This window comes from Impatiens glandulifera, chromosome 5, assembly GCF_907164915.1.
Source record: "Impatiens glandulifera chromosome 5, dImpGla2.1, whole genome shotgun sequence".
Classification (NCBI taxonomy): domain Eukaryota; kingdom Viridiplantae; phylum Streptophyta; class Magnoliopsida; order Ericales; family Balsaminaceae; genus Impatiens; species Impatiens glandulifera.
The window spans coordinates 7,397,652-7,412,664 of record NC_061866.1 but is presented as its reverse complement, the minus strand read 5'-3'; the positions used below and the strand labels follow the sequence as shown (position 1 = coordinate 7,412,664).

The window sequence follows — 15,013 nt, the reverse complement described above, 5'->3', positions numbered from 1 at the left end:
CATATCCTTTATGGATTTAATCATTTTTATCGTAATTTTCAACGATAGAAATATCGTACAAAAGACATGTAATGAAATAATTTTCATTGTCTTCATGATATATATAATTGTCACATCCACTTTTTAATAAAAGTATGGTCAAATTTTCATATCATTGTTATAAAATTTGTTATAAGTCATATCAAGACTTTATAAATTTTCTTTTTCATTTATTTCATAAAATCTTTTTGAAGACATTGGTTCTTCAAAGTTTTATGAAAATAATGTCAAAATATGACACGTCTCTTGATTTCAAAATCCTCAAATCTAAAATATCGATTTGAACACCAACTCAGCAAATATAAACAAGGTATTTTCTTGTTATTTTATTTCTTTTTATAAAGTTGCGCAACTTTATCTTTTATAGAGAACATATTTCTCTAACAACAAATAATTTTTATATTTATCATAATATACACAATTATTTTTGTGTTATAATCAATAAAAAATATTTGCCCCACATTCGTGTTGGTATCCTTTTTAAATCACACACATTTGTATGATTTAAATCAATGATTTTCTAATCAAGAAATTGTCACATAGTTCTTTTACAGATTTCTTTTGTTATACTCATCATACAATGAATAAGATAACTATATCATAAATATTTAATTGAATAAAATATAATTTTTATACAAGAGATTAGAATGTTTATTCATATATAAATCATTCTTCACATAATCTCTACATAAGAAATTAAAAATATTTAATCAATTAAAATATTTATTTCAACACTTAATTTCTATAAAAGAAATTAGAATATTTAATCAAATAAATATTCACCATATCACATGATTTCTACCAAAGAAATCATAATGTTTCAAGCATCTTTGACCGAAGTCGCTTAAACATTTATTTCCGGTTACACGTTTGCATCCCGTAATATCGGCACATTTGCCACATTATTTCTCAAATGAAACACAAATTTTCTTGCAGTTATTAGATTTCAAAAACATCAAATTAAACAAGTCTTTATGATGAAATTGAACCATGTATATCAAATATATAATCGAATAACATAATCAAATAATATGTCATATATATATTATAATTACTTCATATATCATTAAACAAATATCTTTCTAAAATACATTAATTGACAATTTATCTTTAATCAAATATAAATAACTAATTGTTATAAATAATTATTCATGTCATCAATTCGTCCGTTTCTTAATTAATTATATGACTTTAACTTTTCATAAAAGTTTTTGCATACCAAAAGACAAATAGTTTTATGAAAAAAAAATTAGAATTTTATATTAAAACAAAATACATTTATAATTGATCGTTATTCATATATGTATATTAATGGCTATATAAACATATTATGAATGAACACGAATCATCATATTATTAACTAATATGCATGATATATATACAAATAATCACTTAGCAACGTAATCAAATGAAATATAATTATAAATATATTTTATATCTTAATTAAAACACTTACATTGCCATATTCTGAACAATAATCGACGTGAAACGACTATGCATGCTCAGAAATAACTTTGGGTAAATTGTTCTCACCGAGGCAATTTTTGCAAAGACAATTTCGACTAACATAGTCGTGTCTTTTTAAATGCATGATTATAATAAGTTCTAACACAAATAACTTATTTAATCTCAAAAAATTTAAATGCCTCAAAATATTAATAACAACATCATTTTGGCAAATTAAATTTCTATAATTTCTACACAAAGACATTAGAATGGCTCCAGCACTTAAGGAATCATTAAGTGTGCCAATTCACATTTAATAATTTCTATAGAAGAAATTAAAATGATTTCAACATCCATGATTAAAATCATATATCAGATATCATTCATCTCACAATTTTTTTTTTTTTTTTTACAATTTTTTTTTTACACAAGAAATTGCAGTGATTTCAACATCAATGACTAGAGTCAATTTAGCAAGTCTGATTTTTACCAAGAAAAATCATTGACTATCCTTCATCTCATATTATTTCTACACAAGAAATTAGTTTCAACATCAATGACTAAAGTCATTTTAACTAGTCTGATTTCTACCAAGAAATCATTGACTTATCCATTCATATAATAATTTCTATACAAGAAATTTGAATGATTCCACCATAAATGACCAGTGTCATTTTTTAACACATTCATCTAATAATTTCTATAGAAGAAATTTGAATGGTTTCGTCATAAATGACTAGTGTCATTTTTTAACACATCAGATTTCTACAGAAACCATAAGTGACTAGATTTCTACGAAAGAAATCATTGGCTAAAAGAGATTCAGAGATTCGAACTAGGGACCTTTCACCTCCTTGCGCGTCTAAACTTCAAACCACTACGCCAATGCGACCTTTCACCTCCTTGCGCGTCTGAACTTCAAACCACTGCGCCAATGCGCCATTTCATTATTGTACCGCTTTTATGACCTTTTGTCTTCTTTCTAGAGACAACTTATACTTCATATTTGACTAGACTCTGTCAACAAATGAATATATGCACATTTAAAACGATAACTTATTATCATAATAAAATGTAATATATAAAACAATGTATAAATAAATATATCATTTCTCTTTGTTTATTAAATCTTCATACCATATTCTTATTAATTATATTGCTTAATTAAAAAGAATGTATATATTATAATTAATTATTTTAAAACTGAAACCATATGTTTCAATTATAATTAATTTTAACACCATAAATTTTATAAAAATTGAAAGCTAACATATTAATTACTTTCTTATTTTTATTCATTATTATTAATAACTTTAATAACCAAACAAATCTTCAAAATAAAACTAGAACAAATTAAATTAATTATGTTCTAATTTATTTTATATATAATATTTATATAATGAATATACATATTAAAGTTCTTTAAGAAAAATTTTATATCAAAATATATTAGCTTATAAAATTAAGTTTTAACAACATAAGAACATATGTGCTAATAATCAACATATTTATATATAATAAAGACTTATCTTTATTTGTTGTTTTTTTTCTTAAGATGAATCATTTCCATTTTTCCGAAATGAGCATTATCTCTTTCGCAACACCACGACTCGTATTTCTGAAACATCAAAGACAAAAAAAATATTCGATGGCGCAAGCTATTAAATAGCTTAGCACAGAGAAACTGTTTTAAGATTGTTAGTATTCTTGTCTTGAAAAATAACAGAAATATATATATAAATGATGTTACAAACAAATTAAATAAATACAATATTACAAAGAACGAAATCACCAAATAAAATGTTGATTCGAGGCATGTGTTAGACACATTTCCCTTAAAACAGTTTCATCGTCTCCCGTTTGTGCTGGAGCTTATCGTAGATGGCTGTCTCCCAGGGTACAACGAATCTAGTAGTGATTCAGCACCAGAATCACTACACAACGAACTTGACCAACGTACCTGAACTATCACCGGGATCAAAGCAGAATTGTGTGAAGCCACAATTAAAATGATCAATGGAAGATTTTTTCTAAAAACTAAGAAGTAGCTAGCTTCTTGTGATGTTGAAAATAAAACCAATTAAAATTCATTTAAGGTGATTGAAAAATATAAACTATGTAATTCTGCAATTGTTATATATCTTTTTCACAACGTGTGATCAATTGAGATATATAAAGATAAATTAGTCAATCAACATAATGACTAATTTTTTTAACGTAGGAATAAAATCAATTAATGCAATCAATTGCATTTTCATCAATTGCATGTGAAAGGTTTCAAACGTATGCATTTATCATTGCATTTGATTGAAAATTTCTCTTTTGCACATTGATATTAATACCCATTTAACTGACTCATTCAATTAATATTTAATCCAAATATATTATTTATTTTTATGCAATAAAATGCATTATGCAATTAAATTAAACCCCACTTGGATTAATGGAAAAATGCTACATTTTGCTATTTTTCCAATGTGGACAAATCCACTAACTCGATTTTATTCTTGGGACTCACCCATTCTCATTTCCATTCATATAATGGAAATAATCTACATAGTCTAAATTCCAACACAGAGGACCAAGTTTGATCCTCAAAGATTGACCAATTGTGAACATTACTTCATTGTCCCCTCGGTTGACTACAAAAATACATACATTATTTACATGAATACACTAGTATGAAAATAGGATAGAAAATACGAACAGAAACAAAAAGATGAATTTGAACGCGCATTTGTTGTTATTTTTGCCATGTTCTCATGGCCTATAGAGGTGTTTTAGAAGATGACGGACAATCATCAAAGGTAGAAACCTCTGTTTCTTCACCCTAATTAAATATAGATCATTAAATTAGAAATCAAAAAAATATCCAGATAATTGAAACAAGAAAATAGTCATAGTTAAGCTAAGAACAACCTTTCCACTAGAGATTGTATATAAAAGCTAAAATAACAATGTATGTTTAAACGGTTGATTTCAGATGGGCACGTTCAATATAACTATAGTATCAGTTAATAAAATATCATTTCCAGAAATTACAATTAACAATATAACTTAAGCTTGTTTCTGTCAAAACCTAGAATAACATTAACTGGAATGGTAATGCTCACCTCATGAACATCATGCTTTTCAGCTTCAATATAAACAAAACATTTCACATGATCAAGGGAAAAAGCAAATATAATTTGCAGTTTAGTTCCAAGAGGTTATATATTCATGAACTTTTGCATTAAGCAGGAAACTGAATGTCTCTCACGTCCAATCTAAAAATAAAACATTCCACCAAAGAACAACTATAGCAAAGCCAACAAAAGACAATGAAGTTTTTATAAGTGTAGAATCTATGACTTACAGACATCTACCATGCATGAATTGAAGAAAATAGTTAATGCCATAGCTAATGCCAGAAGAAAATAATAGTTCTCACTATACCATGTTATCAATGCAAAATTTTCAAATAACAAATTAGATGCTTACATAAGGTGACCACCGCTAGATGCCACGCCAAAATTCCAAATGACATTCTGTTAAACAAGGAAACTAGTGCTAAAATCATTCAAAAGATAAGCAAGACAAACATTTTTAAGTTTAGGTACAGGATATGGTGGCCTTTCTTATGAGTGTTTGCTTTTCTCTATTTAGTTCAAACTCTCAGTCCTTATTATCGTCTACAGTAATTTCTTGAATTCAAATTGGAAGATTCTCATGTGTTAACATCCCAATCTAATGTTAGGTAATTCACTATCTACTACAAAATTATAAATTCTTGCCAAGCTTACTTTACAATAGTTAACAATAAAGCAACTTTCATCAATTTTACCTATTACATCACACAGTAAAGTTAATTCTCAAACTAATCTGGAGCATTTATTAACTCCCTCATTGTTGCAATAGACCATTTTACTATCACTTCATATTCATCATTCTTGAGTAAATTCCAGTCTTGGAGATAGTGAATGATAAGCTGGACGGTTGTGCTTTGTATTTTTCTCTTTGCTGAGTACAATCTCTCCTTTCTTAGCATGCATCAAGAGTTTAATGATTTGGTTTTTTAGTCCAAATAAATTTTCCCTTTGATTATACCCTATCATCTAAACTCCTTCTTTCTTCTCCTTCATCCCTGCATTATTTTCCAAAGGCTTTTGGGCAGCGATTGAGTCTTTGCTAATTTTCTGTACTTTTTCGTTAATAACTTCTTCAACTATTTTGTTCAGTTCATTCTCTACAGTTTCTTTGACTCCTTTAAGAACAAAGTCCTGCACTTCTATGGCCTTACTCCTTTAAGAACAAAATCTTCCACTTCTTTTGCCTTATTGTTTTTCCTTTTACCCATATTCCAATAAGATTGTCGTGTCGATCGTGCTAGACGTGCCGACGATCTTTACTCCGACCACGTTTCTCGTAACCGACTACCAAATCAATTGAATCGCGCAACCGGGCAACTGTGCCGAACGTGCCGATTGTGCCAAACGTGTCGACGATCTTTTCTTGATTGATTTTTTATTATTTTATTCTTTTGACTTATTAATATTTTTTTAGTTTTTATTATTTATAAATGTTTATCTAATATTTCTATATTTCTCATCCTATTCTAATCCTTTACATAAATTATTATTAACATATTTGTAGTTAGTAATGTATTACTTTTTTTTTATTTTGGTCTATAGTTAATAATTGCATGTATATTTTTTTTAATAATTGCATTATTTTATTTTTTTAAAATAGCTATTATGGAAAAGGGAAAAAATTGATACAAATGAGGTGATTCAGAACAACAACAATGCCACGTCAAGACTCGTCGCTAAATAAATTTAAAAGGGTCGACAAGTTTAAAAAAGGTAATTCTCCTGAAATCGGAATGACATTTTCATTCGAAGATGAAGTGCGTGTTTTTATAAATTTTATTTGAAGAATATTGGTTTTCGGTATTTCTAAATTAAGTGGTAAAAATAGAATCCATGGAAAACAAAAATATTTTTCTATTGTATATATACTAAGAGTCATAACAAAGTATGTAGGTTAAAAAATGTACTAAATCTTATAAATCTTAAGCTTTCATTAAGATAAATTAATTAATTAATTCGTAGAAGTAAGAGATTACTTAGTAGGAAGAGAATATTTAAAGTGTGTTTAAAAGACCTATTCAATTTTTTTTAGGACTTTCAACCCCAAGTTTGTTTTCCTATAATTACTCTTTAAAAATATATAACAATATAATCTAAATTTAAATTTATTAATTATTGAAGTAAAATTGTAAATACTTACTTATGTAAATATAACATTAATTCTTGTAAAATTAGAAATAATCTTTAAACAAAATTTATTCTTTTAAATCATTCACTTAGTTTAATTTTTAAAACTAAAAATACAATTTATTTCAAATTTGAAATTCATTTTCGAAGAGTTTAATACGAAGTGCAATTTTCGATCTAAATTATCCTATTTCAAACTTTTTTTCTCGATTTGACTCATAGTTAACTTGAGATGAAATAAAGATGGTATGTGTGTCTCTGTCATGTCACCAACACTAATAAATACCAATTATAAACTTATAATACCAACAATAATATTTGTTTATATTTGATAAGAGTTTTAATTTATTTTCTTTACAATATGACATTTTAATATATTACACTATATATAATATATATGTAAAGATATTTTTATCATAAAATAAATATATATTATTTTTAAAATAGTATATCAATAGTGCCCCGTTGGAGTTTTTTTTTTAAAAGCAGCATGTGCCCATCACTCTATCAATGGCAAATTTTAGATACATATCATTTTTGAATGGCCTAAATTAAACTCACTTCTGGCAGTAGAGGGGTTGAGCACTCGTGAAAAAGATTGTGGAGAGAATATAATCTGAGGGATCCCACAATGACAAAAAGTTTGATATCCACCGAGTTGGCAAAGCACTCATGGACAGTGCGATTCATGAGTGAAGTGAATGTCGCGAAAGCTAGTGTGGAGGTCAATGAGATTCAAGGAAGCCATTTTGTCGGGAAATTGATTTCTAGTCTTGGAGCTCGATTTTGACGACCTACGGGTTGAAAAGTGTAAGGACATATTTGTAAAAGTAAGTTAAATAGGAAAAGATGAATATTTTGGACATCAATATTGTTTTATATTTGATATAAAATAGAATAAATTAAATAAATAATTTGTAAGTAATTATTTTAACTTCAAAGAAATCAAACAACTACTAGTTTCTTTGGGATTATTGAAATATAACGACCTCAAATTCAAAAATTTCAAAGATGTTAGTAAATTGAAATAACATCTCGAAAAAATAATGATGACAATTATAATTCACTCCACGATTTTTTATTTGAATTGTTCTGTTCTAGGCGATTGTTTCCCAGTTTGACTGATAGTTGATCGAGAATGAAACGGGGATGATATTTGTGTCTCAAATCTCAATCCCCGATTTCACTATATTTTTCATTTTTTTTTAGAGAAAATAGTATAAATGTGCGCTGCGATGATTTAAAAAAATTGTAAGAAACATGGTGGTAAAAGGCATTACAATTCATACGAGCAAATCCATAGTTGTAAGAGTTAGTTGATTAATTTGAATCACCAAATTACAATTCATACGAACAAATCCATAGTTGTAAAAGTTTGGTTGATTAATTTGAATCACCAAATTGATCTCCACCTCCATAATCAAATTTTATCCTCCCCTGAGTTGAGTTATTTAAATAATTGGTTCAAATTGGAATGATGAAAAGTTAAGTTATTTAATTATAAAACTTAACTAAAAATATTAAAATATAATAAAGTTTAATAAAAAAATAATTTAGATATAATCTAATTCACACCAATTTTATAATTGATCACAAAAATGTTTGATATTGGCCTTATCTATTACTTTTAATAGTCGTGATATAGAGACAACGAAATTGAGAACGGAAGAAAGGCCGAGAATCTGGCGCAGTCTATCACTTATACATAAGAGAGAAATAAATAAAAAAACATACTAAATAATAAAATAAAAATAGCAATGTTCGGAACAGTTTAATAAAATACAGACGAAAAATCAGGTTAAAAAATAAATAAATAATTGTGACAAAAATCTCCCGAAAATAAACATATTCTCATAAAAAAAATATTTTAATTAATTTTTTTATAGTTGCTGCAGAACACGTTGTACAAAAACATTTCATTTTTTTTAATGTTGAATTCATAACCCATATGTCATACTTAATTATTTTAATGATTTTCTTAGTTGACTATAATTTTAATGAAATTATAATTTAAAATAAATATGTTGGTTTTTACCATACTCTATTTGCCAGCTATTCATTTTTTTTGGTATACATTACCTTTTTAAATTGGTTTCGTCATCAACTTGAGGACAAGTGTACAAATTTGATTGAATTATTGAAGAAAGACACATGACATGTGTTCCACCTTATGACACCTTTTGTAGTTTTCTTTTAGAAAAAAAAAAGTGAACACAATTATAAACAAAATAACATTTCTAATCTCAGTGCTCCAATAAAGACATAGAAAAAAACATGATCCATGTGCTATGGAGACTCAATTTATTACCTTCAATTAGTAACACTTTTTATTTTATGTATTATCTATCTTTTTTATGTTTTTATCATCCAGCAAGACATGAATGTGTGGATATCAATAGAAATCTCATAATGTCTTGTAATCCAAATTTATCTAAAAAGCACTTTCAAAAACATATAAAGAAAATTGAAGAGAGACAGATGAAGCAAAATATTTTACGGGATTCTGAGGCCTAAGTGTTTTTTTTTTATTATTGAATATGATCTTTATTTTATTGATTCTTTTAATGTCTCTTAAGTTTTTTTTTTCTTTAGATATTATCAAGTCATAACTTGAACATATTTTAAAAAAATTAATTAATGAAATTAGTTTTATAAATGTAGAATATAAATACATTATGAAAAATAATTATCCCCTTAACAAGATTTGGTATAAACCTTCCAAACAACTTGTAACAAAAACTTTACCATGACATGAGAGATGATGAAAAATTCCATATTGAAAGGATGCTCTAAAATGTACTCTTATTTGAGAAAGGATGGAGTGCGGTAAATGGTGTGGGTGGTAGGTAATAGGAATGAATGACGTGGCAGTGATAAGGTGACAAATAATTTTTTTTAGAAAAATAACTTAACACCGTTTCATTAAAAAGTTTAAAAGTGGGAGAAATAATCAAAATTAAAGTTAGACAGTCTCTAGCTTTGATTAAAGGACACTCTAGAGTATCTAATTGGAAACAAACAAACAAAGATTACAGTAACAAACAACAAAAACATACAAGACTTACCGTTTTAAAATTCTAATTCAATTATGATCTTTCTCTTTGGCTACTCTTACTCTACTTTATAAACTCAATCTACATTCTCAAATCTCAATCTGCATTTCACGAATCTCATTGATTATATTCACGTCGCATCCTCACCTTTTTGGCTCTAGGCTTTACTATTGGTGATTAAACTGTTGCATATGATGATTTCTGTTTGTGAGTTGTGTTTACATTATTCTTTTGGGTTAGTTTTGTTTTAGTTGAGTCAGCACTTATCTGATAAAATGAGTTTTGTTTCAGTATTTCAAAAACTTCACCTTTACATTCGTATCCATTGGCTTCAATTTTGCTTGAGTTGCTTCGATCTACTTTCATAGTCTCCTCTTCACTCTCCTCCACTACTTTTCTATCACTTTCATCTTCTAATTTTTCATTGCTTTCATCCTCTCACTCTTCATATTTTTGTCATATTTTTCTCCGTCTCCCCCATTTGTTTTTCATAATCAAAACTCTCCCCTCCCCAATCAAAACTCTCCATCCTCAATCAAAATTCAATCTTTTGTCAATGTATTTTGCGTGACCCTCACACCCTAGGTAGTCACGATTTTTCGTCACTCTTGTGCCCCCGCCCCTTATCACCTTTCTCTTTGACCTCTGTCGGTCGACTGATGAAAATTGTCATATACTTATTGTAATGTTCTATTGTGTGGATCTCTTGTTTTGTGTAGATCTATCGTTTTTTATCTTTGTTTTGTGTGGATCTGAAAGGTGTATGCTTAAGGATGATAATTTAAAACCGTCTCACGGTAATCGAACCGAATTATCCCATTTGGGGCGGTTTTTCTCCAGTTTGACCGGTAGTTGATCGGGGATGGGACGATGATAGTATTTGTGTCCTCCGCCTTAATCTCATCTCGATTTTCCCCGAATACTATAAACACAATTAAATATATAAAATCACCAATATATTTATTTATTTATTATGTTTTATAAGAGTTTTAAGATTATTTATTTATAATAATATAAAATTTTAATATATTACAATATATATTATATTAAAAAAATTATTTATATAAATTTTTGTTTTTTAGTGAATGGTGCACCACGGGGATGTCCCTAAACCGAACGAGGCGGGGATAGTATTAAAAAAAATCTCCGAAGTAAAAACGGGACAGTGATGATAAATGCATTCCCCGCCCCGAACCGGATAGTTTTCCTAAAGTAGTCTTATTTGAAATTCAACTTCTCAAACTAGCCTCATTTGTTCAATCTTTCCCTTAAACTAGCATCTTTCACTATTCAAACTCTTAATTCGGTATATATTTTTTATTTTTTATTTTTTTTATTAATATAATAACTTATTATTAAATATATATTATATATTTAATTATTTAAATTATTATTTTTTATAATATAATAAATATTATCACTACTTTATAAATAATTAATATAAATAAAAAACGTAAATATATATATATACTATATAGAAAGGAGATAAAAAAAATTATTATTTAGAGCCCAAAAAATTTAATTTGCATTTGGTCCCAAATTTTCAGGGCCGCCCTAGATATGGAGAAGGAATTTGAAAGAAGAATTGAGAAGGGAATGATGCGTTACTATATCATTGGTTAGAAAAATGATAAAAGATGAGGGAAGAGAGAATTGAAAATTTTTTTATTATATATTGGGTTGGTGTTTCAATTGAAGGAGTTGAGACTCATGTTAAGTTAGTGCCCTAGGCTTTAAAACGTTAATTTAGACTTTTTGTAATGTCCAAGTACTGATGAGCCACTAGGAGCTTATATTTTATCTAAGCTAGTTTTATTATATATGTTGTATCTAGCTAGTCTTATTATATATATCAAAGTGGTTCTATTGTCTTGTATATATTTATAAAGTTGATTTTTCTATTAAAAAAATGTATTCAAATATCTTGTTTAATTTTCAAATCAATTTATTTAATTATTGATACCGGGTTGACACAACACAATATTGACATAACATGACACTATATTACTTCGGCAATGTGTGCACTACACAATTAGCAATTAGGGTCCATATAATTATTATGACACGAACACAAGACGGCATAAAATGAAACAAAAGACAGTCATATTCATGTAAAACATAGTATGGACTTCATCCCAAACAAGGTAGGTAAAAGGTAACAAGACAATACATTAGACATTGCCATATAGAATGATGTATTATGTTCCACCCTTTAATGAAAGGTTATATATATTTATATATATGCAAATAATCTAACATATTAACATACAACATCAATCAGAATTGCTCCATAAGTGTAAGATTCATTGCACCAATTCTTTCAAATGTCCAACTTCAGTCTTCTTCATCCTCATCGTCTTCATCATCTTCCTGTTCAACAGTAAGAATATTTAGTTGTCGCTAGAAACTAGGGCTTGTTTGATCAATAACTTCATCAACTAAATCATTCAATGTATTTTGATCATTTAATCCAAAAACAAAACTACATCACACAAGCTCTAGGGATAATTTTGGTTAAAAGACTATAGTTGTAAGACATCACAATTTCATTTTTGTGGCTGGATTTTAGAAAGGATCGCAAGTTAATTTAAAACATTTACAATTCAAAACAAAAGTAGTTTAGGGTTGACAAAGATCAAGCCAAATATTCGAGTAAACAAAAACAATACATTCAACACTAGACTAGAAAATAACATGTGTGTGCTAGGCTGTTAGCTAATACTTGAAGCTTAAGAGACATTGCAAGGTGGAAAGAGAGAACTACCTCTGCGCTTTCAACATCTTCTTCGTTGTTAATTTCAGATCTTGACCTTTCAGATTCTTCATCGGCGTCGTCATCGGATGCACTTTCCTATAAAAACAAATAGACATGACTAAATATTGAACACTTGAAATTTGATGATTTGACAATATATAGACATACATGAGCTTACCTGCTTCTTGTTGTAAGCATTCATAAGCTTCTCATATTCAGACTTCCTTTTTGCTGCTTTGGCTTCAAATGGAGCTTTTTCCTGCCAAAACATGTAAATTAGTATTTTGTCACAATCTCATTGAAAATTTTTCAAAGTTAAAACTGTAAGTGATTTTTGTTTGTTTGGTATAGGATTTTATAAGATCATGATTCATGTTATATTATAACTTTTATTGTATCATTTTCTAAATCATGATTCAAGTTATACTGTAATTATAGTAAAACCTCTTTAAACTAATAATGTTGGAACCGAAATATTTTACTAATTTAGCGAAATATTATTATATCGATAAATTAATAATTTATTAATTTAAAGAGGTTTACCTATGACCTTTAAATTTTCAAGTTCAATGTACTAGTTACAATGTATATTAGTTTTAGATGAAAAATAAATTACAAAAACAAGTTTCAAGGCATATTCTATGAATGTACATTCACAAATTAATTGAATTTGTTAAGTTGAGGATAATTCAATAGCTTTGGAACCGGTTACTCGGAAAGAAGCATTGCAAATGTCAACAACTCTTCACAGCTTTTTGTTGCAATACAAGAAGACAATGCCCCAACTCTTAAGTGCAATGAGGAGATTTAAAGATGAACTCAATATAGATTTGAAGTTCAACAAAAAACAGGTGCCTATAAATTATTTTTTACTAGACAATCTTAGAATTTGGAATCTTTTAGTAATTATTAATTTATAGTTTCGTTGGGACCAATATATATACGGAATTTCAAAAAAAAATATTATCTTATTGATTGGGGTCTAATTTTGTTCTAGTCCCAAGTTGGGATTAGACAAATTATTAATTTTATCAAGGTTATTAATTTATCGAGTATTAATTTATAGAGATTTTATTGTACTTTATTTGGTATTTATATTTTTTTCTCAAACATGATCAGATTATTATTCAGATCATTGTGATATTTTACAAACATAACAAATGTAGATTTTTGCGTATCATGATCAACATGGAAAAAAATAATACCAAAGCAGACCAATATTATGTTAAATATGGAAATGATTTAGTGTACTTACAGATTTAGACAACGATTTCCATTTCTCCCCTCCAGCTTTTCCCACCTTCAAATTCATTATATAAGCAAACACTTGATCAAATTCTAAGTTCATGTAAGTAAATTAAAATGTAGCAAGAAAAATGAAGAAAGACATCTATGAATAATGCTCAAAAACACGGTAATATCTCACAGCTGACACAGCTTTCACATTGGGATTTTCTTTCTTGAAGGTTATCCTGAAGTCCTCACTGCAATATTGGAAATCTCTTATTAAGAACCGATTTCCCAGTCATGAAAACACAGTAAACAATACATACAGAAAGACAAAGAAAGCGCTTGGTGGCCTTTTCGGCTTGTTTCGATCTTTCTTGGCCCCTTTTCCAGTCTTCGCAATCTTTTTGGTGCTCTTTTCAGCCTTCGTAGAAGCTTTCCTCTTCCCAACCTTTCTGAAATACATAGATGAGAAATCATTACAACACTCTTGACAATGACTCTATTCTCATCATTAATTACTGACCTAACTGCTACTAGTATCCAGAAACATATTTGGGGTCGATCAACACTCTATAGAAAGTCTCTTGCAGCAATTTGAATCAAGAATTATATTGCTCTGTCGGTTTCTGCTTCAGATTTTAGTTTTTATTAAACAAAATTCATAAAGTTAAACCTGTCATCAACAGGCTTGAGTGTTTCCTTAGTATCCTTAGTCACCGTCCCCTTCCCCTTGGCAGTTCTCATTTCCGTCAAGACTACAAAAACCAGAACTATTAATTTTCTACACAAAAAACGACTTTCAAAGAGCATATAGTAAATAGAGCTAGAATGAACTCGATGATCTGAGCTAGAAAGAGTTGAATATGATCTTAGCAGATAAATTTCAACTCAAATGAAAAGTTAGATGATAATCGAACATATTTCTTATAAATTCATTCACAGAACGTGAAATTAAGTGAAGAAGAAGCGGAAAAAAGCATAGAATCGATTGAAATGTTGTCTAGGGTTACCTGATGCGTCAGAGATCACGATGAGGAGGAGAATCAAACGATAATAGAGTGAAAAAGGAGATATTTTTGGTAAAAGAGAGAGAAAGTGGAGGAAGAGGAGAGGCGACTCAGAATGATTGGAAGAAGCTTACGGTTCCAGGTAGTAACCGGGCTAGCCGGTAAGCCATTTCACTATTTTGAACATTAGAGAAATTGAAATAATACAATTTTAAAGTGTGAATAATG

At 28.3% G+C, this 15,013-nt stretch overlaps 1 protein-coding gene across 4 annotated transcripts; it reads right to left on the bottom strand.

The window, feature by feature from the left end:
• Window positions 1-11,875: 11,875 nt before the first annotated feature.
• LOC124938227 (high mobility group B protein 1-like) lies at window positions 11,876-14,940 on the bottom strand. Of its 4 annotated transcripts, none has more exons than XM_047478628.1 (8): window positions 14,789-14,940; window positions 14,452-14,533; window positions 14,302-14,311; window positions 14,102-14,230; window positions 13,975-14,032; window positions 13,804-13,848; window positions 12,727-12,807; window positions 11,876-12,644 (listed from the first exon to the last, which is right to left on the bottom strand). In XM_047478628.1, the coding sequence occupies exons 2-8, from the start codon at window positions 14,456-14,458 to the stop codon at window positions 12,471-12,473; spliced, it is 504 nt and encodes a 167-aa protein (XP_047334584.1). In that variant the 5' UTR covers window positions 14,459-14,533; window positions 14,789-14,940; the 3' UTR covers window positions 11,876-12,470. The 4 variants fall into 4 exon arrangements, with proteins under 4 accessions (XP_047334584.1, XP_047334585.1, XP_047334586.1 ...); XM_047478629.1 differs by having other exon boundaries at window positions 14,302-14,308; XM_047478630.1 differs by having other exon boundaries at window positions 14,302-14,305.
• Window positions 14,941-15,013: the final 73 nt, after the last annotated feature.